This window comes from Elephantulus edwardii, unplaced genomic scaffold (genome assembly GCF_000299155.1).
Source record: "Elephantulus edwardii isolate Elephantulus edwardi_28Jun2011 unplaced genomic scaffold, EleEdw1.0 scaffold00044, whole genome shotgun sequence".
Taxonomy (NCBI): Eukaryota; Metazoa; Chordata; class Mammalia; order Macroscelidea; family Macroscelididae; genus Elephantulus; species Elephantulus edwardii.
The window spans coordinates 14270335-14293615 of record NW_006399794.1 but is presented as its reverse complement, the minus strand read 5'-3'; the positions used below and the strand labels follow the sequence as shown (position 1 = coordinate 14293615).

The 23281-nt window shown below is 51.9% G+C and overlaps 1 protein-coding gene across 1 annotated transcript in view; it reads left to right on the top strand.

The window, feature by feature from the left end:
- PDE2A (phosphodiesterase 2A, cGMP-stimulated) overlaps window positions 1-23281 on the top strand; it is a 109942-nt gene that overhangs the window by 33952 nt on the left and 52709 nt on the right. Inside the window, exon 2 of the mRNA XM_006885551.1 lies at window positions 707-779. Coding sequence (XP_006885613.1) covers window positions 707-779 — 73 coding nt within the window. The remainder of the gene's footprint in view (window positions 1-706; window positions 780-23281) is intronic.

The following is a 23281-nucleotide window of genomic DNA, read 5'->3' as shown; positions in this document are numbered from 1 at the left end:
GTGTGCGTATGTCTGTGTCTTGTGCGCACGTTTGCCTCCCGTAGATTTGCTGCTGCTCCCGGGGCCCGAGACTTCTAAAATTATACCTGACCTCACTCTTTCTCATGGGTTGAGGGAGAGGCGCAAACCGAGGGCCGCTGTACCGTGTTTTCTCGACACAAACCCTACTTCTCCTGCGGCTGGTTTCTGCTCTGGAACTCTGACCTGGCCCTAGCCAGGACTTTGAAAGTGTGAAGGAAGAGGAGGTGATCAGACAGATCGGGGCCTCTAGGAGGACACCCTGCGAAGTAGCTTAAGGAGTGGTGATGGAGTCAGGGGAAGGGAGAGAAGGCTGAGAGCGGGCTACCTGGCGGGGGATTCTGGGGGCGAACACAGCAGCTGAAAGAGTCTTGAGAACGGAGAGACAAAGGAGATGGTGAGGGGTTTTAGCAGAGGTCCGAAGAGCTGTCCATTGTTGCGGGGTCAGGGGAGATGATAGGCGGGGCCGCGGAGGCCGAGGGGCGGGAAAGTGGGCGGTCCTGGGCGGGGACTAGGCGGTCCTGGGCGGGGTCTGGGCGGGCACTCGCGCGGACACCGCGAAGCTGTCGCGGACGCGCTGACCGAGCTCAACGGCCGGGCCGGCGGGCGGGCGGGCGAGCGGGCGAGCGGCTGCGAGCATGGTCCTGGTGCTGCACCACATCCTCATCGCTGTTGTCCAATTCCTCAGGCGGGGTCAGCAGGTCTTCCTCAAGCCGGACGAGCCGCCGCCGCCGCCGCAGCCATGCGCCGACAGCCTGCAGGTAGGGGGTCCCCCCCGCAGCGTTGGGCTCCAGGAGCTGGGTGTCCGGAAAGCTCCAGGCCGGCTCCTCTGCGGTGTGTGCATTCGCCGGCTCCATAATCCACCTTCCCTTTAGTCCGGGACACCCAGGGCCCTGAGCCCTCCTCAGGGAAGAATCCTTCCCCGACTTCTAAGCCTCACTCTTGCGATGGGGCTGCATTCCCAGAGCCTTGAACCTCCAGCTCACAGTGCAGACCCCACTCCAGATCCTGGGACCCCTTCGAACTGGGGACTTCACCCCAAGCACTGAACTTCCCACCTAAACTGAGCTATTAAAAGTCTGTACATGTTCCCTCATCAGTGGCAGAATGCCTGTTCAAGGCCCTGACCCCCCCACTGCATCTATGGAACTCAAGGCAACTGAGAGCACCTGAACCCCTAGCTCTCAGCAGGGACCTCACATCAGAGCTTAGACTGCACCCCAAGTCCTGAAACCCCTACTTTACAACCTCAATAACATCTCCCACCTAGCTCCCCTCTCCATGCATCCATCCTGCATTCAGTCCTCACTTGGGACCGACCTACTAAAGGCTCTAACCCCTTCTATCCATCACACTTTCTCCCTCTTCCCCTGTGGGTCTCCCCTTCCCCCTCTGTCGATCCATCATTCTCTTGCTTGTTTAACCAAAAGTCGCCCTAGTCCCTTCCCTCTGATTTTATCCCCCCCCCTTGTTCCTCTCTGAGTTTGGTGGTCCCACTTCCCACTTCTGGCCCTCGGTTTCTCCTCTGATTTCCCTCCAAGTTTTCTTGGGCTCTTTTTCTCTCTCCCCTATTTTTCTGCTCCCAGTCCCTCCCCCAGTCTCAGGCTCTGCGTGTCTTCCTCTCTCTGTCTCTTAGTCTCTCTCCCACATCTCTCTAGGGTTCTGTCTCTGCCCTGGTGTTTTTCCTGTGGTTATCTCTCCTCCTAAGTCTGCTTCTGCTCTAGAGTGAGGAGGGCAGGCTCTGACATCAGGGTGGTACCCCCAGCACCTCCACTACTCCCCATGCCCACAGACATAGCATGCTGTAAGTTCAGGTGGAAAGGACTAAACATGAATGCATCGCTCCTAGGTGGTGCCCAGAGATCGAATTGGGTGGGGCTTACCCAATGGGGTACTGAGGTTCATCACCAATAAGACCCCTCATTTCCTCAGCCCTGGTCTTGAATCAGGCACTTGGGTTGGGGGAGGGGAGGATCAACTGTGATGTGGTGTCAGTCACCTGTGGTGGGAGCTGGCCTGGGCTGAGTGAGTGTATGTGTATGTTTGTGTGTTTCTACATGTATGTTCCCAGGATGGATTTCAGGTGTTGAGTGTACCCTATGTGTTCTCATGTGCGTTGTGTCATGTATGCTTGAATGTGTCATCGCAAGTGAGAATTCTTTTGAGGCATCAGCGGGGAGAATATGGTGAGTGTGGGAGTTGTGAACGTATGGTGTTACACAATGTGGCTAGAGAGACATTGTGAGTGTGGAGTGATAGCTGTATGTGTAACTGTTGTGCGTGTAGGGATTGTGTGTGTGTGTGTGTTGGAGTTGTAGTTAGCTTATATGGGAAATGGTATGTGGTTGTGTCCGGCTAATGTGGAAAGCCACTGTTGAGGTCTAGTGGGTTGCATCAGAGGTCTTGGTAGAGGGGAGCCAGAGGGTTGTATGTGCCTGAATATGTTTATAGCTTAGGTAACTGGGTTAGGACCCTGTGATGATGCATTCTGGGTCTGCTTGGAGAGTGTGTTAGAATATATGTGTTGGTGTTTGAATGTTATGTGTCTGTGTGGTGACTGTGTGTGGAACAGTCAGAAAAAAGGTGTAGTCAAGATTGATGGGGGCTGGGGCAAGGATCGCTTAGCCATGTACGTGTGTAGAGGGGAGGGATGTTGATGCTGAGTGGCTATGCGTGGCCACAGTTGTATGACATTTCAAAGTGTGCACATGATCTGTGCAGGGTGTGTCTGCACGTGTCTCCCTGTCTGGGTGCTATGTGTGTTGAATTTAATTGGATGCATGTGCTGGGGAGGTGAGTGTGAGGTACATGGCGGAAGGCTGCATGTGAGTGTGGTGGGAAGTGGGGCTGTGTGAGCTGTGAGACTTTTCAGTGTGAGGTGTGGATTATGTGATCTTTTCTCCAAGTGAACTGTTTATATGTGTGTTAAGAATTATGCGAAGGGTGTCCACTGAGCTAGGGGTGAATGTGGGTTGAGGAGGTAGAGTGTCAGGTGGTACTGAAGGCTGAGAAGGTGCTGCCAGGGGAAGGAAGCATGCATATAAGACATGTGAAGTGAGGATGAGGCATGTAAAGTTTGGAGTATGTAGAATACAGCAAGTGCCCCCTAACACTGGTGCAATGATGTGTGTGTGCAGGGAGGACCTGGCTGCCATCCTGTCCTTGTGTTGCTCCCAATTAGATCCCTAGAGAAGCTCAGTGACGTTCTAGAATGGTTCCCCCACCCCCAGCCCTGGACTGCCCTACCCTTTGCTCTGACCAAGGCCTTTGTTTTGGGTTTCCGGCCAAGCAGGCGCTGGACAGGCGGGCGGCAGGCATGTCACAGTCCGGGAACCTTTGTTCTTTTCCTCTTAGCTAGTCTCATGTTTTGAGCAGGGCTTGGGGTGAGGGGTAGATGCACTTGTTGGGGAGGTCATTATGTTTACCGCCACCTTCCAGTGTTGCCTAGAAAGAAGGGGTCCAGGCACAGGCAGTGAGAGTTGGGTGCTGTCCCTTGTAGCAGCACTTGGAGCAAGAGCCCTTTGGACTTGGAGTTGAGTGAGTTTGCCAACCAGGAGATCTTAGCGGTCCAGCACCCTTCCAGACTTGCTTCATTTCAGGGGTGCTGAGAAGCTGAGCACCCCCTTCTTCTTCCCCACCCCTCCTCTTCCCTTCTCTGTGTGGTTCCAGTGTGTCCTTGGATTGAGAGGCAAAGAGAAAGGCCCTGGCCTGTCTGTATTTGTTGTTATGTGTCATCAAGTCATAACCAACTCATAACTTATCCTCTAGTGGACTATGAGGCACTAAAGCACAAGGGAGGAGATTGTCCATCTTTCTCCCATGGACCATCTAGTGGATTTGAACCACGTACCTTTGGGTTGTCAGCACAGCTCCTTACCACTAGACTACCTGAGTCCTGTGTTTGAAGACCCAGCACATTTCATGGGGATGAAAAGGTCCTGAACTCATCAACCTCTAGCTGGAAGGGGTGGCGTGATCATACCTCTGAGGACCTTCTGACTTGGGGATATCCCACTCCGTAGGAGGATCCAGCTTATATACCTTTCATAGAAGCTAAAGAAAATCCTTCCTGCACAACCCCTCAACAGGCATTTGAGAGAAGAGTGTGAAATTAATCCAGGAATCCTTAAAGTTTGAAAGGAAAAGAGAAAAGCCTACTCAGTCAGGGAAATGGGTTGGGGCCCAATATATCATTGTCATATTTCAGAAAGTTTTCTGAAAAGAGTGGGAGTGAGTTGGGTCTTGAATTGAATCCTGGGTGGACAGAGAAGTGTGGCCTGGGGTTTTGGATGATTCTGGTCCAAGTGGAAAAAGATATCTTAAACGCAGCTGACCCTTCCTCAAGCAATGATGATGCCTGACTTTGAGTCTGGACCTCCAGTTTTCTTAAACTGTCAAGTCATCTTTTCCCTTCCATGGTCTTTGGCTGCAATCAGTAACATTGTCTTTGGGACAGGTATCCCCACATATTCCTTTTACAAATGTCAGATCATTTAATAGATTGGCTCATTAAGTTGCCAAAGCACAGTTTTTGAGCACCTGTTAGATCAGGTAAAAAGGCCTGATAGCACAGTGGTTAAAGTGATGGACGGCAAGTGGAAAGACCCATAATTTAAACCCACCAGCCACTGAGGGAAAGAACCCAGTCACTTGGTGGGAGAAAGATGTGACCGTCTGGCTCTGTGAAGATTCACCACCATGGAAACCTCATGGGGATGTTCTCCTCTATCCTGTAGGATTGCTATGAGTTAGAACCAACTTGAGGGCCACAGGCATGTCTTTCGTTTTGTTTTTTTATATCAGGTTGGCACAGGCTTAAATACTGGGATTGTGGTCAGACCAAATAGATCTCAGGAAGCTCCTGTCTTCAGTGTCTGGAAGACCCCGTCTTTTTGGACCAGACACACTTGGCAGCCCCACCTCTGCACACGCTGATCCCGTCCAGCCTGGTTTTATGTGTGTCCCTAATAAAGTTGGAGTCTGGTTCCCTCCAGAATCCGAGCACTTCAGGAGCTATCGTGTCTCCTTTCTTCCCACCCTTGTGTTGGGCCTGGCATAGTCCAGATGCTCCCACCTGTAGTCAGATGCCCTTAACTGCACTGTTGGGTTGGCATCCTGCTTAGCACCATCTAGGGAAACTGAGACCCAGAATAAGGCACACCCCCTTTAGACTCTCTTTTTACCAGCGTTACTAGAGCCCCAGACAGGTCAAGTGACAGATTCGGGCCTGACAGCAAGGTGGCAGAGCTGGTTCCAGACTGCAGCCTCTTTAGCTGCCAGGCTGGGCTCCGGCCCCAGCACCACACTGCTCCCTGGCTGGCCTCTGTGCTGCCTGTGGCGGGTAAACGATTATTAATGACCCCCTTGGCACTGAGACAGGAAACGTTTCCCAGCCACAGCTGGGGACACGCTCCCTGCCAGCTACAGCCTTCCACACTCATCCTGGCCATGGTGTCAGCACCTATGCTAGCACCATTCCACCTTGGCCTGCTGTGTCTCCACCCATCTCTCACCACAGCCCTCTGGGGATGAAGGATAAGAAGAAGCTGAACTTTTTCTCTCACATCTCTATCTCTTATTACTTCAACCTGACTCACCTCTGCTTCCTTCTTTGCTCCAAGCCAGATAGAAGTAGCCTCTTTCAGGAAGCCCACCATGAATGTACTGCTGCCCCTCCAGTGACCCTGCCCTGGGCACTGAATCTCCTTTGTTGCAGACGCAGGTCCTATCCTGATAGTTTGCTCTGATGACCATACATATGAGCTAGAGATCCCCTGAGGCCTGTCTCTAATTGCTGCCTTAGGATTGACATTCTCCTATATGCCACCTGCAGGAAGCACCCAACCGAGCCGAGCTGAGCCTTACTTCCTCTGAGTACCCTCAGCCCTGCTCTGTAAGCCATGCACTGTGCCCTGCCATGGATGAACACTTAGTATGTACTGTGTGCCCAGAGATCTCTTGTGACCTAGTGGTAAGAAGCTGTACTGCAATTCCAAAGATATATACTTCAAATCTGCAGAAGAATGAGCAATCTCCTCCCATGTGATTAACTGCTTCTGAAAACCTGCTGGAGTCTGCTATGGGTTGGTTCCAATTTGATGGTAAACAACAACAACTGTGTGCCCTGCAGAGGGAAGGATAGAGATGAGCAAGGTATTGATCTTAATGTTCTGCCGCACGTTCCTCTGAGCAGCAACTCATCTGCCCCATGGCAGGTGACACACACCTTGACACAGGGCTCAGGGTGTACAGTGATGGGCGGGGTTAGGTACAGTCCATGAGACTGGTAGTGTGCATGAGGGCAATGAAGGAGATAAACTCAGAGGCATGGTGAGCCAGAGAAAGGATCCTGATTTCAGTCCAGAGTGTGAGCTAGGGGTAAATTGGCAAGTCTCTAGGAAGAAAAATTTCTAAACTAACAGTTATGGGAAGAGCCAAGAGAAATTTCTAGACAGAGAAGAGAGAATGGTGAATGCAAAGGCTTAGTGACAGGGAAGCAAAGTTCACAAATTCTGTGTGGCTGTATCCTGGCCAAGGTGGGTGTTGAGTGGAATTGGGGTGAAGCAATGGAGCATCATGAGATGGGGCTGGTGGTACCAAAAGTCGTGCGGGTTGTCTAAGGTATCCTAAGGAACCGGCACTTTTTCCCCCTGAGGGAAGTGAGGACTAGGGGCTGAACTAAAAGCAACAGAGTAAATCAGGCTGATGTGTTAGAGAGCTCACCTGGCCAGAGGCCGGAGGAAGCATTGAAGGGGGGAGGTGGGAGGCTGGGAGGTCAGCTAGGGGGCCGAAGGGGCCGGTGGACTATGTTCCGGGCAAGTTGCAATGAGGTCAGGGGACCTGTTGAAGGATAGAAGAGAGGGAACAAGATGGTGTGGAGCAGAAGAGGTAGAAGAGACAGAGTGTGATGGGCCAGCCATAGAGAGGCAGTATGCAGTCTAGAGTGTCGGGGGTGGTGGTGGTGTGTCTGTGTTTGCCAGTCACCCAGAAGCATTTGAGAGACGTCAGGCTTCAAGAGCAGAGCCTGGTCTGGGTCAAGGCCTTTTAAGAACAGAAAGGTCCTGGGAAGGCTTTGCAGGAGGCCATGAGCTTTGGGGCTAAAGAGAGACCAGAGTCTGCTCAAAGCCGTCCCATCTTCAACTATAACACGTGGAATTCAGGATGTGCCCTGGGCAAAGAGCGTGCAGAATTAAAAAATGAAAGCAATCTGTGAAATGTAATATTTAATAAAATTCAAATCCAAAAATGTATGCGCACATTCCAAAACAAGTAAAAATGTAAATTTATGAAAATGTAAATGCTAAACATACGTGCTCGTTCTAATATAAACTGGAGGCCTCAGCTGTTTCCTTCGACTTTGGCTCTGACTCTCTGGAAGCTGCTGTCTGAAAGCTGCTGCTTCTGATGTGCTGGACCCAAGGGTCTTAGGACCACCCAAGTCCCTCCCCTGGGCTGCCTGCCCTATGGTTAGTGGCCTCAGACAGCAAGCATTTAGATTTTTCTAGCTCCCAACTCCCCAGCCTGAGGGAGTCAGTGCCGTGTTTACCTCTGGTTTGTGCTTGGCTTCATTTGGGGCCAATGGTAAAAAGGTGAGTGAGGAATTTAAAGGAGGTGAAGGTGATGTTCTGAGGGCTTGAGGGATAGGCTACAGGGTCCAGGTAGGTGTTATAGTGAGGGAGATAGGAAGAGTGGGGAGCAGTAGGGACAGCAAGGGGAAGTGAGTAAAACGGAAATAACAGTGTCACCCTCAACATTGCACCATTTCCGGAACGGCAGAGGTCCAACCTTGCAGTCCTGGACTTGGCCATTGCTTGGCTCCTCACTCCCTTGCCACCTTGCACAAGGCCATTTTTCTGGATTGTCTTGTAGTTTGTTAAAAGGAGGAAGTTGAGTCTGCATCTCTAAGGGACGCGTATGCTTTAGCTCTAGGGATGTAGAATCAGGAGCTGTCAGTGGCTGTAGCTGGGGCAGTCTCGTAAGTCCGGCTTTCCACCACTTTCAGATTCCTGTGAGGATGTGTGGTGTGTGGTTCCAACATTCTGGAACTTTAAGATGAAGAGACTCCAGGAGCTGAAGATGCGGACAGTCTGTGAATCTAGAATTCTAGGATTTGATGATTCAATGATTCTAAATGGGGCTGCTGGGAAGAGCTGCAACCACCTGCCTTGTTAATGTCAATGTTCAGTTATTAAAAACATAACAAGAAGCAATGGAGACGGATAGCTTGGGATGGCGGGAAGCCCCTGCTCTCCCAGTGGGGGAGCACCAGGAGGGGCTTGCAGTGGGGGCCTGAGACCTTTCAACCTGGTCCCATGGCTGCCCTCCTTGCTGTGGCAGAATTGGGGGGGTGCATGATTATGAGATCTGCCACTCCCAAAAACCTTCTTAAGCATGTGGGCTAAAGGGTCATTTCCTTCATCCTTCTGTGATATTTATCAGCCACTTCCGACTAAAGCAGAGAGAGAAGCCCATTTTATCCCTCTCCTCTCAACCCCCAAAGTCTCTGTGCAGTCATTGGAAGGTGATGCCTACCCCTCCACCCTTCCCCGGCAGCCCTGGCCTGAAGGGGAAAACAGGACATGAACACTTCCTGGACACAGACATGGAAACATGCACAAATCCCCGCCTGTGAGAGCCCCAAGCCCATAGAACCTCAGACAGTGCAGGCGCAGAAGTCAGCTGGGCTCCTGTCAGCACCCCCTGAGAGCAGGCTGAGGAGAGAAGATTCAGTTTTGCCTTGGGGGTGACTGTGAGAAAGGGTCAAGGAAAAGAGGGTCCTAGGTCAGGGGCTGGAGGACTCTGACAGATGGGCCCTTCCCTATGGCCTAGCCTGGCACAGGGCCAGCCCACTTGTCCAGCCACTCACACTTTGGATTGTGTTCATGCCTCAGCACCCAGGCCTGATTTGGGGAGTGAATGTGCAGGCTCGAGATGGGCTCTTTAGGAAGCTCATGCTGTTGCCTGAGTCCTGGGTTTCCCAGCCCAGTGGGTTCATGGAACTGCAATGGAGTCTGGGAGCACAGCATGACCTGAAATCAGGATTCCTGAGGCTCAGTCTTGGATGTGCCCCACTATCCACAACCCCTGCTCCCTTTCCCTTAGGACACTTGGGAAGAGGAGAGAAGATAGAACCCAGGCTAGAAGGCAGACTCCAAGTCCTGTCTGCCACCTCTCCAATTTCCTCCTGCAGGCCAGGAAGCTGGTGAGGTGACAGCTGCACCCCCGTCATCCACAAGGCCCCATTGTCTAGCACATCCTGCCTTGGCCCGGAAGATAGGGTCTCTAGCAAGGACCCCACCCACAACTGTTCACCCCACAGCAGCCTTCCTGGGTGTCTCCATCCTCATCACTCTGCCACACTCTTCCTTGTGCTGTTTCAGCTCTTGCTCTCATCTCGACCTCCCCTTGGGACCTCTCCCCATTCTTGAATGTCTCCCTTACTTTTTTTATTGTGTGACTCTCTGCTATTCTCAAAAGATTGCCAGACCCAGAAGGGCCCTAGGAACTCATTTATTGTTAGTTGCCATCAAGGTAATTCCAATTCATGGTGGCCTCATGCTTGCAGAGTAGAATTAACTTCTTCTTGGGATTTTAAAGACTGAGACCTTTCTGAAGCAGATCTCCAAGCCTTACTTGCTAGGGACCTCTGGGTGGGTTTAAAATGCCAACCTTTCATGTATTAGTGTAGTGCTTCGATACTGGCAGCACCCCGGGACCAACTATAAATGTTTAATTAGCAACCATTCAGTCTTTGCCATTAACTGGGAACCAACTCATAGCTGATCCTTAGATTTTCAAAAGCTGTAAATCGCATGGGAGGAGATTGTCCATCTTTTTTCCCCCAAGGAGTTACTAGTGGATTAGAGCAATGCAGCTCCTTACCCACTAGACCACGAATTGTGAAACCAGCTAGAGAAAGCAAAGTGCTGTTCTGAGTTACACAGTAGTTACGCTGTCTCCTTTCACCCCTAGGTGCGAGGAAGCACATTTGCTGGTGGTGTCTGGGGTTGAAGACTGACTTTGTCATGGCCTCAGTACGAGCACAGGCACCTCCAGAAGTTCAGGGTGCTTAGCCCTTCCCCACAGCTCTGAGTAACTACTCTCCTGCTTCTTTGTCTACCCTCATCTCTTCTCTTCTCTTTCACGACCACTGTTCCATCTAACTGATCCTTATTTTGGCCTTTGGCATCCAGATCAAAGTTTGGGCTCCATGTTTGTGATGTGACCTCAGCATACACAGATGTATGCAAATCATGTGAGAACACATATGTGTCTATGTATAAAGTCTTCACACAGGGATCTACTCTCAAACCCTGAGTCCTGGCCTGACACCCCATTCTCTTCATGGAAGACACCACACACCTCTTACAGAAAGACTCTTCCGGGACCATATCCACCGTACCATCCCCTCTGTGAAAACTGAGCTCTCTGATCTTGGGCTCCTCCTGTCTTCAGGAGGTGCTCAGCTTCCTGTGATTGGGCAGGGGAAACCCTGAGATCCCCAGAGGGCAGTGGGACAATGGGAAAGTTGGTGACAGATGAGACATTGTGTCTCCCCAAAGCAGGCTCCACCCTACCTTGAGCTCCCTGCCTATTGTCTAGGGCACAGCTCTGGGCTGTGGGATCCTGGTCTAACCCCACCCCTGACTCCAGTAGCAGTTGTCTATTGGAGGCTGTGGGCCTGGTCACCTGAGTACTTGTAGCACATTGGTGGGGATGGTGCTGATTTGCTGAGAAGGGGGAGCTGGGCTTCTCTGGCCATAGGGATATGGAGGAGGATGAGGACCACAGGCTGGGGTGGGATTACAGAGCAGCTATGAAGGTCCAGTTGAGCCCCATCCTATCTTTTCCCCCTATTCTTGAAGTTAGGTACAAGAGGAGCCAGGAGCACTGAGGATTCCTCGGGGTGTGGTGGCGGGTGAGGAGGAGAGAGTTGAAGAATCAGTTGTAATTAGGCTGCCTCCTTCAGGCTAGGGTCGTGAGCTGTCCTGGCCATTCTGTGGATGAACAGTCAGGGGTGGGGGTGGAAAGGAAGGCTCTGGCTGTGTGGACAAAAGGCACAAGCCCTGGGGTCAGGCACTTATCATGGCCTTCGTCATTTCCTCCACCGGACACAGCCGGGTTAGCGGGGTCATCAACAGAGGGAAGAAACAGACAGGAGCCAGCATACAGGAGCGCCCTCGCTGCAGTCAGTGCCTTGTCGGTAGGAGTCTGGCCGTGCTGCCATAGCCACCCTGAGACATGGTCACACCGGGAGCATTGCCCACACGGGGAGTCAGTGGCCTCGGGGAACACTCTGGGTAGCACACAGGCTTGCTGCAGGCACCACTGAGCAGGATGATCCACAGGGCACAGGGACACGTGAAATGACCAGGCACCCTGCACAGCCACCCTCCTGGCATCCACACACCAGGCGCAGCTCTTGTCACCTACAGTCACCGGAGGATTGTCACAGATGCCAGCAGTCACATACAAGCATCCACCTCCCAGGGAGAGGAGGGGGCCACGAAGCAGGGAACTCAGACCCTGCCAGCCGGTGCCAGCCCGTGCCCTGCCCCCAGCCTGCGGAGCGCCCGAGGCTGTTTATTTCCTAGCGCGGATGGGTGTCTCATTCCCCCCTCCCCCGCCCGGTCCCCACCACACGCTTCCGACGCTGCCAAATCAAATCAGCCCCTGCGCCCGCGCCAGGCTGGCATGGTGGCCAGCAGCTGACGGGAACGAAGCCAGGCTCAGAATATCCCGCCCGCCGCCTGCCTGAAGCCTGGGCGCGCTTGGTGGTGGTGGTGGGGTGAGCGAGCGGGGAGGGGCAGTGCGCTCAGTGGGGCACTGGGGTTTCTGGAGCCTGGGTGGTGGGCTCTTGGAGAATGATAGAGTGGGTCTTGGTGTCCCTTTTGCTGCTGGGGTAGTGTCTACAGTCCTAGCATTTGAGGAGCTGTGGAAGTGGTGCTGGCTGTTGGGTACCATCTAGTCAATCCTAAAAGTAACTCCACGCAACAGGCCAGAACTACCCCTTAAGGTTTTCTAGGTGGTCGTCTTTGTGGGAGCAGATTGCCAGGTCTGTCTCCTGCAGAGAAGATGGGTGGGCTTGACCTACCAAGCACTTAACTGCTGTGCCATCAGGCCAGAGGGCAAAAGGTCCTCTGCCAGTAGCCAGGTTGGGGCTGGGGCCTCACATGTGGTCACCTTCATTTGTGATTCACAGAAACTCTGACCTTGACGCCCTTTGGTTGTCTATGAACAAAGGTCCAGCCAATGGTGGGGGCTCAGTGACTGTAGGGTGGATCTTAAAAAGTGCCCATTAAAAAAAAAAAGTGCCCACTTCATAGATAGAGATACTGAGGCTTCCAGAGGGCCAGTGAAGAGCAAAAGTGGAGGATGGACTCCGACAGGGTCAAGATGTAGTCACTTCTACTCCCTAGAGGTCCCAGGCTGAAGAGAAGAGCATGGCTCTGTTCTCAGAGACCAGGGACAGAGAAAATGGTAGGCCCAGCGGTCCCCACAGGAAACAAGAAGTGAGTGGGAAGAGATCAGGGTTGCAGGCAAGCATGGCTTCCTAGATGAGGAGGCCATCTTCCTGAAAGAGGAGTCCTGGCGGCTTCAGGACTTGCTAGGGGCTGAGGGGAGGGTAGGTTGGGGCAGAGGGGAAATGGTCCTCCAGGCCTCAGCCCCTGGCCTTCTTATCTCTGCAGCTGGCCTGGACTCCATTGCACAGGAGACAGCACCCCCAGGGAGTAGAGACGACCGACTGGAGGTGAGAGCTCAGTGGAGGGAGAAATGGGTGGACTTGGGGACGGTGAGTGGGAGCACAGGCTGGAGTCAGTCTGAGCGTTGGCCCCAACCCTGGAAGGACAGGGAGGCTGGAGCCGTGTCCTAGTCCCACTCCCTCCAGCCTAGGCTCACCACACAAGCACTCACAGAGGATGAGGACACCTTCTCCCGCAGGTCACCTGGGAGTTCAGTCTCCCTCTCCTCCGTCCACTTTCATCCAACCCTTCATGGCTGATTCTACGTCATACAGTTCTCTTCCTCATTCCCACTGCCTCCTCTGATCACCTTTTTCTGGAAGACTTGCTGGCCTGTTGTCACTTACTTATTCCTCCTCCATATGGCTCTTGGAAGGTTCTTTTTAACACACAAACCCGAACTTTTGACTCTTCTGCTCAAAAATTCTCTGAGCTCCCTCCCCATTCACTTTTGTAGCCCCAACAAGGCCACAACACCCTTTAATTGTTTCCTGTCGACCCCTTCACGCTGCCTCCTCCTCACCTCAGCTTGGATATTTCTTCAGGGCTCAGCTCTAGCCTCCCCTCCTCCAGGAAGCCCTCCATTCCTATCACACCACAGGACTCCTTGCTCATGCTGCCTCCTCTGAGCTCTCCTGCCTAGTCAGTCGGATGCTAGAAGGTTCTGCTGTCTTCCGCCCACTGCTGTGCCACTAACTGCCTGGTTTCTTCATCATACGACTGTATGTGTGTTTGGCTCATCCTGCCCTCTGGACTGTGAGCTCCTTGAGGATAGGGGAAGTGTCTTTTTTCATCTTGAATCTCCCACCACCCTTCATGGTTACTCAGTGCAGGGGGCAGAGTTGATGCACTTCCTTTGATATGAGGGGTGCCTCCCCAGCCCCTGCCTGGCTGAGAGGAGGGCAAGAAGCTGCTTGCATCAGACCTTACTCTGTCCCAGAAGCTTTAGCTAAATTCTCTAGTTTGACCCTCATAGCATCATTCCTCTTAGGTTGGAGCTATTCTGATTCCACTATTGCATATAGAAAGTCTGAGGCCTTAGGTGGTGCAAATGCTTAAACACTCAACTACTACCAAGTGGCCTAGTGGTAAGAAGTTGTGCTGCTAATTCAAAGGCAGGCAGTTGGAGTCCAGTAGTTACCCCATGGAAGAAAGATTGTCTGCTTTCTCTCATGAAATTTATAGCCTCTTAAAACCCACTAAAGGGTCAGCTATGAGTTGATTTTAACTTAACAGTACACAACAACAACAAGAATAACTAGCTGAAAGGCTGGAGGTTCAAATCCACATACAGGTGCCATGGAAGAAAGGCCTGGCTCTCTGCTTCAGACAGGTCACAGACCTAAAAACCTAGTAGTTCTCTGCTCATGTGGGGTTGCCATATGTCAAAATTGACTCCGAGGCAACTGGTTTGAGTTTGGTTTTGGAGATCCAGTAAGGTCAAATAGTGAGTGTGTTAGGGGCGGAAGTGATGGCAGACCTGGAGGTGTCTGGTTCCATGCCTCAGTCTTCCAGTGCGTGTGGGAAGAAGCCCATGTGGGACCTGGGGAGTGGAAGGCTCAGCATGGTTCACTACTAGAACTCAGAGCCATATCTCGAGAATGTTCCTCGAGTGGGGCTGCAGAATGGAGAGAAGAAGGGAGGGCTGGGAAAGTCATTGTTAATTTATTTATTGCCATGGCATTCCCCATGGGGTGGGAGCACCTCCCAGAGCTGGGGACAGATGGTGTTCCTGGGAGCCAGCAGTGTCTCAGCAGCCACCACCACCCGCCAGGGAAGACTGGATTTGTCATCTTCCCAGGAAGCTGCCAAGAGAGTGCTGAGACCTTCCTGGGTGGTGAGGGCCAGGCCCTTAGGAAAGGAGCCAGGTCCCAAGACTCCTGGTTTGTGCCCCCCACTCCTCCTTGCATAATTCCATCTGCCAAGGGCCTCAGCCCTGCCCTCTGCTGGCTTAAGCTCTGCTCTCTTCTCCAGCCCCACCAAGTCTTACTGCACCAGGAGGCTTTTCCGGATCAGCCCCATCACTGTGTTCTCGCTCTGCCTTTACTTGTTCTGGGTCCTGCTGCCTCCTTCCTCTGATCAAGGATCTTGAGTCATAAATTCCAAGATCTGTCCTATCTCCCTCCCAGCCCTGCACTCCCCTTTCCTCAACTGGGCATGCCAGGTGTCTGCCTTGCCTCTTTGTGCAGCCTATTCTATTTCTGGATTCAGCCAGCACTCTCATCCCAAGTTCCAATGCCCACACTTGGTTCTAGTAGGGAGATACAGTATTGTTGACTAGGAACTTCCCAAGCCTGGGAGGGTAGGACTAGGGAGAGTGGTACCCTAAGATGAGGCTCTACAGTAGGGACAGGTTGGTGGGGGGAGCTGGAAGAGAGGTTGGGAAAGGCCTGACAGGGAACCCTCCGGTCAGAGAAGACAGAGCCTACCAGATCACTGTGGGTTCCACTCCCAGTGTGACTACTTTCTAGGTGCATGACTTTTGCTGGTCACTAAAACAGCTTAAGCATCTGTCTCCTCACCTGTCAGACTAAAACCTCTATAGCAATTGGGTATATTCACAGCATGCTGGTGGAAAATTGAGAGATAGTATGTATAGGTGCCCTTGTGTGTCCTCAGAGAGGACTGACACCCTCTCTGCTTCTCTCAAGGAGTAGGCTATGCTCCCCTGTGACAGCACCCTGCATGGGTGGGCCTGCATTTATGGAGGTCCTCTGGGCACAGCACATTCTTCCAGGACCAGCAGGATGACAAGCTGCCAGCACCCATCCTCACCTAGTGAGCATCTGTTCCACATATCCTCTAGCTGTCAGGCACCTGTGGAGGAAGTGGAGGTGGAAAGGGAGGGCCTTTCTCCCTCAGCATTCTTCCTCACCCTCTCTGCAAGTTCAAGTCAACAAGCTGAGCACAGAAGGTTGGGGTCCCCTCCGTACTGGGAACGTGAGAGCCTCAGCTGGAACTGGGGACTTGAAGAAGGCAGACATGGACAATAGCACCAAACTTAGCTCATAGTACTGCATCATCTGTGGTCGCTGTAGGATAAGCTAAAACATTTCAGGCCCTGCTGGTTGCCTGTGTCACCTCATGTCTGCTCCTTATCCTAGACAGTTAGTGCCTCCGCCGCATGGAAGCACTCATTCTTCTCAGGACATGCCAACTCCCTCCAACCTCTCTGCGTTTGCTTGCACTGACCTCTCTGCCTAGAAAGCCTTTCTCTACTTACTGTCTTTTCAGGACACAGATAAATGTCAACTCCTCCCTGAAGTCCTCTAGGACTGCTCCTTCTATCTCCAGTCAAATGTCTCCTTTTCTGGGTACTCACTTCCCTTGTCACTCTAGGGAGTTAGGGTTCTTTTTCCTATGTGGTTGTAAATACCTGGGAAGTAGGGACCATGACTGAGTCTGCCTCTCCTGGGTCCACATGGTGCCTGGCATAGAACAAGTATTCAATAAATGTTTCTTGAATGAATGTAAGTAATAGTTGGAGTAGATTCAGAAAGAAAGAGTTGCTGAGTTGGGGCAGTCCTGAAGTCATCCTGGAGGAGGCAGGCTTGGGACTTGGAAGAGTGGTGTCAAGGAACAGAGCAAGACAAGCCACTGAATGGATGAGGTCAGAGGTCAAGTGGATAGTCAGCGAGGCCCATAAGGTCAGCTTTTGAGATGATCTTTTTGAGAAGAGACTGCAGGAGGCTGGTTTGGTCCCGAGAACCCATCTCTGAAAACTTTTCTGCCCCCAGGTCTGGGCCTCAGGAAGATGTAGTCTCAAAGCCTGGGTGAGGCGGAGGTCATCAATGGGAGATAAGTGGGCCCAGCTCCATGGGAGAGGCAGAGGGTGGATAGCGAAGGTGGGGTTACCATTGGAAGGTGGAGGAAGACTTTGCAAGTAGAGGGAAGAGCAGCTGGCACAAGGCATGCTGACAAGATGCCGGTGTCTGGGAGAAGCCTGGCATGTCAGAGGAGTGCTGGGTATGGAGGGAGCTCTGGGGTGAGGCTAGAAGGCCTGCTGCCTGGAGGCACTTTCCAGGCCTATGTTTAGAATTCTAGAGATAGCGCCCCTGAGTGGCAGATGTGCCCGCCTCCCTCGGCTCCGCACATCAGGAATGCAGGGCACTGGCACTGCCCCGGGGCTCAGGGAGCCGCTTCCAACAAGTTGGCCTCGGCATCTGGCATCCACAGGGCCCTGAGGCTCTGCCATCTGTCTGTGCCCACCTGTCAGGCTGCGCAGGCCTGGGGCGTTTGGGGACTCTGAGGCCACGGAGGCGGTTTCAGCTGCTGCCTCTGTCTGCCTGTCCATCTGCCCATACCCCTGACTGATGGTGGACCAGGCAGAGAAGGACAGGCTCAGGCCTAGCCATCAAGAAACTGAGGAGAGGTACAAGCACAGAGTCGGACACCCAGAGAAGACATGAACTGAGACTCGGCCAGGCTAGTGGGCAGGCCTGAACCCCAGGGATAAGGCTCAGAGAGAAGGGTTAGGGGCTGGCTCTGAGGTCTCACAGGTCTCAGGTCATGCTGAACACTGTGGGCCCAGGCACGCGGTGCCTCCAGGCTGCCGCCTCCCCCACTAGCCCTGCCTGGCCCTTGGCTGTAAACACAGAGAGAACAAGTTCCGTTTCCCGGGAAATATTTATCTCAGGCCGTGTGGAGAGCGTGTGCATTGGCCTCCGACTGTCCTTCCTGTAGCCAGCCAGGGCAGGAGGCAAGAGGCCTTGGCAGGACAATCTGCGGAGCAGTGCCTCAGGCACATCGAGTTCACAAAATCACTTCCCGATCACTCATGTGCTTTCTTCACCCTTGTTAGCTTGAATTTGAACTGTCTCTAAGCCCTTGTTCCTGGCCCTGGCCTTTCTGGGGATGATTTTCTTTCCTTTGCTTAAATGGAAACCAATTAGGAACAGTTGCTGTAAAGCTGATTCCAGTCCATGGCGACCCCGTGTGCTGTGTAGTAGAACTGCACGTTCGAAGGTTTTCCTGGCTGTGATCTGGAAACAAATTGCCAGGTCTTTCTTCTGTGGCACCTCTGGGTTCGAGCTGCCAACCTTTTGCTTAGCAGTTTGGCATTCAACTGTGTGTGCCCAAGGGGATGCCTTACTAGGTGAAATTCTCCCTATGGCCCAGCTCTCAGCTGGCTTCCTCCAGGAATTTTTCTGACCCCCCATTAACCCTTTGTCCCCCCTCCCTCTCCTCCAGCTCTCAGATACAACCTGAGTCCCAGCTGACAGCATTTGGCTGATCTTTTTTTTTGGCTGTTTTGATAGCGGCAAAGTTTCTTCAGACTATCTACCTGGTGGGCCCCTCCTGGAGCACAGGTCTGATCATAATGGGGATGCTGTGGTCCAGAGGGACCAGTACAACCACTGGCACATGAGGGACCCAGAGTGATTGAATGGGGGTGGGGGATGATGGAAAATCCCATGAGTCTATCCAGAATCAGGCGGGACAGTGATCTCCAGGTTACTGTTGGTCAACTCTGGGGCTTTGAGCTGTGTTTTCAGAGCTGGACTGGACCTGCCTGGTCCTGACAACAGGAAATCCTTGAGGGAACAAGCGGTGGTGAAGTCTCTGAGCACAACAACAGGAAACAGCCTTGACACGGGGCTGTGGCTCTTGATGACTGTGCCCAGCAAGGGGGGTGAGAATGTGGGCCCTGGGGTGATAATGAGGGTGACACTGCGACTCTGTGGGACAGTGTGTGTTCATGACATGTGGTGCCGAGCTTGTGATGTTGTGTGACAGCATCAAGTACATGACCTTAACTGTGGGATGCTGTATGGGGAATGGACGAGTGACAGAATATGACACTGTATGACACTAAATGGGGGACACTGAGTGTGTGACACTCTGCGCAGTATGTAATGCCAAGTGTGTGCCACTCTGATACTGTGTGACATTGCGTGATATCGAGTTAGTGTGTGTGTGTGTGTGTGTGTGTGTGGCATTGTATGGGAGATAATGCCTGCCACCCAGTGTGCGGCACTGAGGGTGCTGATGGTGTGCTAAGGTGACAGCATAAGAACAGAATCTGCAAACTTGGACATATGATACTGCACAGTAGCAGCTGTGGCACTTCAATGGCTCCAGTGTATGGCATCAACTTGTGAAACCAAGTGAGTGTCTTGAACACATGACAGAATGAGGAGTGTGCCACAGGGAGCGTGAAGTGGAGTCACATCAAGTGCAGAGACTGTGAGATGCTACCCTGAGGTTGACATTGCATGTGAACCACACAGCTCTGTATGACACCATCATGGGAAGATGCCAATGGGTTTTAGTCAGAGAAGTGACTGACACAATCCAATTTATGGCTTTGAAGAATTAGTCTGGCTGCAGATAATATGTGATGGCTGCAGAATATGTTGCCAAGTGTATGTGGGTTAGAAAAACAGGCAAGCTGGAGGGCGCTGCAGCCATCGAGACAGGAGATACAGAGGAGGCAGAAAGAAATGGACAGATTCTGGAGACATTTGGGAGTTAGAAATGATAAGATTTATCGATGAATGAGAGTTAGTGAATAGCTTGGAGGTTTCTGGTCGAAGTGACCTCTTACTGGAGGAAGACCAGAGTTTAGTGGAGGGAGGAGTGAGCAAGGAGGCTACAATAAAGAGACCTGTTTGGACGTGTGACATCCACCCTTAATATGGGGGTGTCCAACAGGCAGTAGAGGTCAGGCTAGGGGCACATTTGAGAATCATCAGGCTTCTGGTATTGTGGGTCTGGCAGGGTTGGCCGGGGCAGAAAGCCCAGTGAGAGAAGAGAAGAACATTGAGCCCTGAGCCCAGCAGATATCATCATCTAGGGGCTAGGGACATGACCAGGAGCAGGAGAGTCATGGGAGGAATGGCCAAAGAGGACGAGGAGAAAGGTTCAAGGGGGAGGGAAGACGCTGCTGCTGTCAGATATGGTGGGCCAGGGGGCCAGGGGAGCAGGCGCTGGGCTGGGCCATATGGAAGAGGCCGACTGACAAAACCATTTGGTAGCAGGGAGGAGCTAGAAGCCAGACTGGCCAGGGCCCAATGGTGAGTGGGAGCATGTCGTCATAGGCAGCCCTGTAGAGAAGCCTGGCTGAGAAGAGATGCGGAGAGAGTGGTGGTTGCAAAGAGGTGAGGGCTCTTCTTGGATATTAAATTTTTTTTTATCTTGGAATATTTTAAACACACAATTGATAGGAGAGCAATGTAATAAGCTGCCATATGCCCATCACCCGAATTCAACTCTTATCAAGATCTGGCCACATTTGATTCATTACTAATCCCCTCCCTCCCTCATTTTTCTTTGCTAACATATTTCAAAGCAAAGTCTAGACATGGGGGTTGTTTTTAAGGCTGGAAGAGTGTTTCTGGAGTGTGACTGTGTGACATGGAGATGGTGTGTATGCCACCATAGAGGGTGACCCTGAGGACACTGGAAGTATAGGATGTGACACTGAGGGTGGGGCCATCTTTGAGAGTGACAGTGTGGCCCTTTGGTGTGGGACGTTTGTCAATGTGAACGCTGTTGAAACAACTGCATGGGACACACATGTGAAGGCGGTGGTGATTGTGTCACTGTGTGCTGTCCTGTGGTGGTAATAGATGTGGCACAAAGCAAGACAATGACTGTGAGTGACCATTAAGCAGTGTGCACACTGAGTGACCAGGGAGGGTTATAAGGGCCTTGGCCCAGCCATTGACCATAGAGGAAAGATGGTCATGACAGGGTGGCCAGAAACACCCAATGTGGTCGGCAACAACAACAACAACAGTGTCCAGGTCCAGACACAAGTGGAGATAAGGACTTCTCTTTTGTCTGAACAACCCAGGAAGACTTCCTGTTGGCAAAGCGAGAGTGTTTGAGCAGGATGCTGTAGGAATTGAGGAAGAGAAAAGCCTGTGGTATCAGAAAACTCTTACTCTGAAGTGCCAGTGAGTCACTAAATCTCTTGAGACTCAATATCCCCAGTTACAGAATCGGGCTATTAGGAGGCTTGTACGAAAGAGTGCTTGTAAAGTGAACCTGGCATGTGGTAAATGCTCACTCGTCTTTCTGGGAGCAACCCAGCAATTCCCATGCCCCGGGCACCTAGCATGTAGGAGCATTAAGTACACAGTGAGGGGTTAGCGAATGAATGATGTAGTGGTCTCTTATACATACGACCCTTCTCTCTCACTCTCCACATCCCTGTCTCCTGATCACTGTTGTCAGTGCCCCACTACTAGCTCCCACACCCCTCCTTTTGCAGCTCCTGCCTTCCCCACCCACTGTCAGCCTCTAGCCCAGGCTCCTGCAGCCTCATTCAATTAGGCCGATGCAATTTGCTCAAGAAAAAACCCCTTAATTTGGTTAATCACACCAGCAGGGGCTCTAGCTAGGGTGGGAGGGCAAGGATGGATAGGAGGTCCATATCACAGCCAAGGACACAGGGCCTGGCTGTGCCCCTCGGGACCCCTATCTACTCTCTTGGGCTCCATTCAAGAGCCACTACAACAGAGAGCTACGCCCACCCTCACTTGTGTCCCTAGGAGGATCCCTGCCCTCTCTAGGTCAGTTTCACAATCTGACAGTGTGAATTGGGTTGGGGTCTCTGAACGTTTGGCAGCTGTGGGCAGTCCCCCTTGACTTCTGCAGGGAGTCTAAGGGCGAATGGGCTGGAAAGCAGGACCAGGGTACCCTCCCAGGGCAAGGTAGGAAGATACCGAGATCCTCAGAGTCTCATCCGGAACATGCCTACTTAAATTCCAAAGCCAGAGACCCTCTTGCTGTTCCAGACAACTGTACCTGGAGGTGGGCGCAGAAAGGCATTTACCTGTCATTTCATGGTTGCCTATAAGGCCACTGCCTTCATCTATACAGACTGTACCTGATAGAGGCTCCGGTGGAGCAGCAGGGATTGCCCAGACTCAGCCCACCCTCCTTGCCCCTGCAGGGCTGCGTCTGTCTAGAGCGATGGTTGTTAGGTGCCATCGAGTTGAGTACAACTCATAGCAACTGTATGAACAACAGCTCTGAGCCCTGTCCTGTCCTGTGCCTTCATCATTATTCCAGACACACTCAAGTCCATTGCAGCCGTTACTGGGTCAGTCCATCTAGTTGAGGGTCTTCTTCTCTTTTGCTGACCCTTCACCTTTTCAGGTATGATGTCCCTTTCCAAAGAATAGCCTCTTCTAGCAATATGCCCAAAGTATGAGAGATGAAGCTTTGTCATCTCTGTCTTCAAAGAGCACCCTGGCTGTGCTTTCTCCAAGACATATCTGTCTGTTCTTTTGGCAGTCCATTCAGTACTCTGTGTGTGTGTGTGCCCTTTTTTTCTTAAATTAATTTTAATGAAAGTTTACAGAGACTTAGGGTTTCCATTCATTCATTGTTACACTTTTATCCCTGCTCACCCCTCCCCCCCCAATTTGTTCTTTTCTTTGAAAAGTAAAAGAAAAATTCTTTCATTGTTATGCAATCTCTCCCTCCAAGTCCACTCCACTGTGCAGCCTTTGTTCTGGACTCCCATCATGACAGTAATACCTAATCATCTATCCCTTTTAAACAGTTCTTTCCCTCATTTGTTTCAATGCGGTATTCATAATTTATCCCGTCTTAGTACTCTCCCCCAGCACCACAGCTCAAAGGTGTCAGTTCTTCTTTTGCCATCCTTATCCATAGTCCGTGGAGGGTGGAGGTGCCTCTTTCTAACTTGGACAAAGGCACCCAGGCCCTTTTTGCTTAGGCAGCATTTGCATCTCAGCCGCTCTGGGAGGAAGGTACCATTATACAGACACAGAGATTGAGCTCAGTAAGGTGAAAAGACTTGTTTAGGGCTGTACAGGTGGCATGTGGCAGAGCCAGGGTATGAAACCAGGTCTGGGGAGGCTTGAGAAGGAGCTAGGATGCACCGGGTGGAGAATCAGACACCTGCCCCCCAACGCACAGACCAGTGCTCCCAGCCACACACACTCATTCACTCATTTGCAGATCGCAACAGGCATTCATGAGCCTTCAGTCCCTAAGACAGCCACATGTTTGCTGCACACACCTGGGCCTAAAGAGCCACCAATGTCCCAGTCCACACATGTATGGACACAGGCAGTGACAGTCCCCCCCACTGCAGATGGCTCACACACAGGCGTAGATCCCGGAGATACATACACTTAGACTCTCACACACATTCTCCCACAGATCACAGACCTTCATACTTCCACACAGACACTCGGCTAGTGACCCCAGGGACATAGTCTTTTGTGGTCACATGGTGGCCCATGGGAACACAACATTAGGACAGCTAATGGGCAGGTGCTGTGGCCACCAGCAAAGTAGGAGCTTCCTGCAGTGAGAGAAAAGGTCGGCTTTGATGAGCGCATCCAGAATTACGCAATCAGAAAAGCTGCACAAAAGCTATTTTAATTTTCACTTCAAAAGATAAAATTTACTTTGAATTGCATATAGGGCCTGGTGGAAGCAAGGCAGTATCTTCATTTCAGGGTTTTGGGTCTCAAAAGGAGCCGTAGATTCACTGGCAGACACAATTCCTCTCCCTCCAATAACGCCACAGAGCC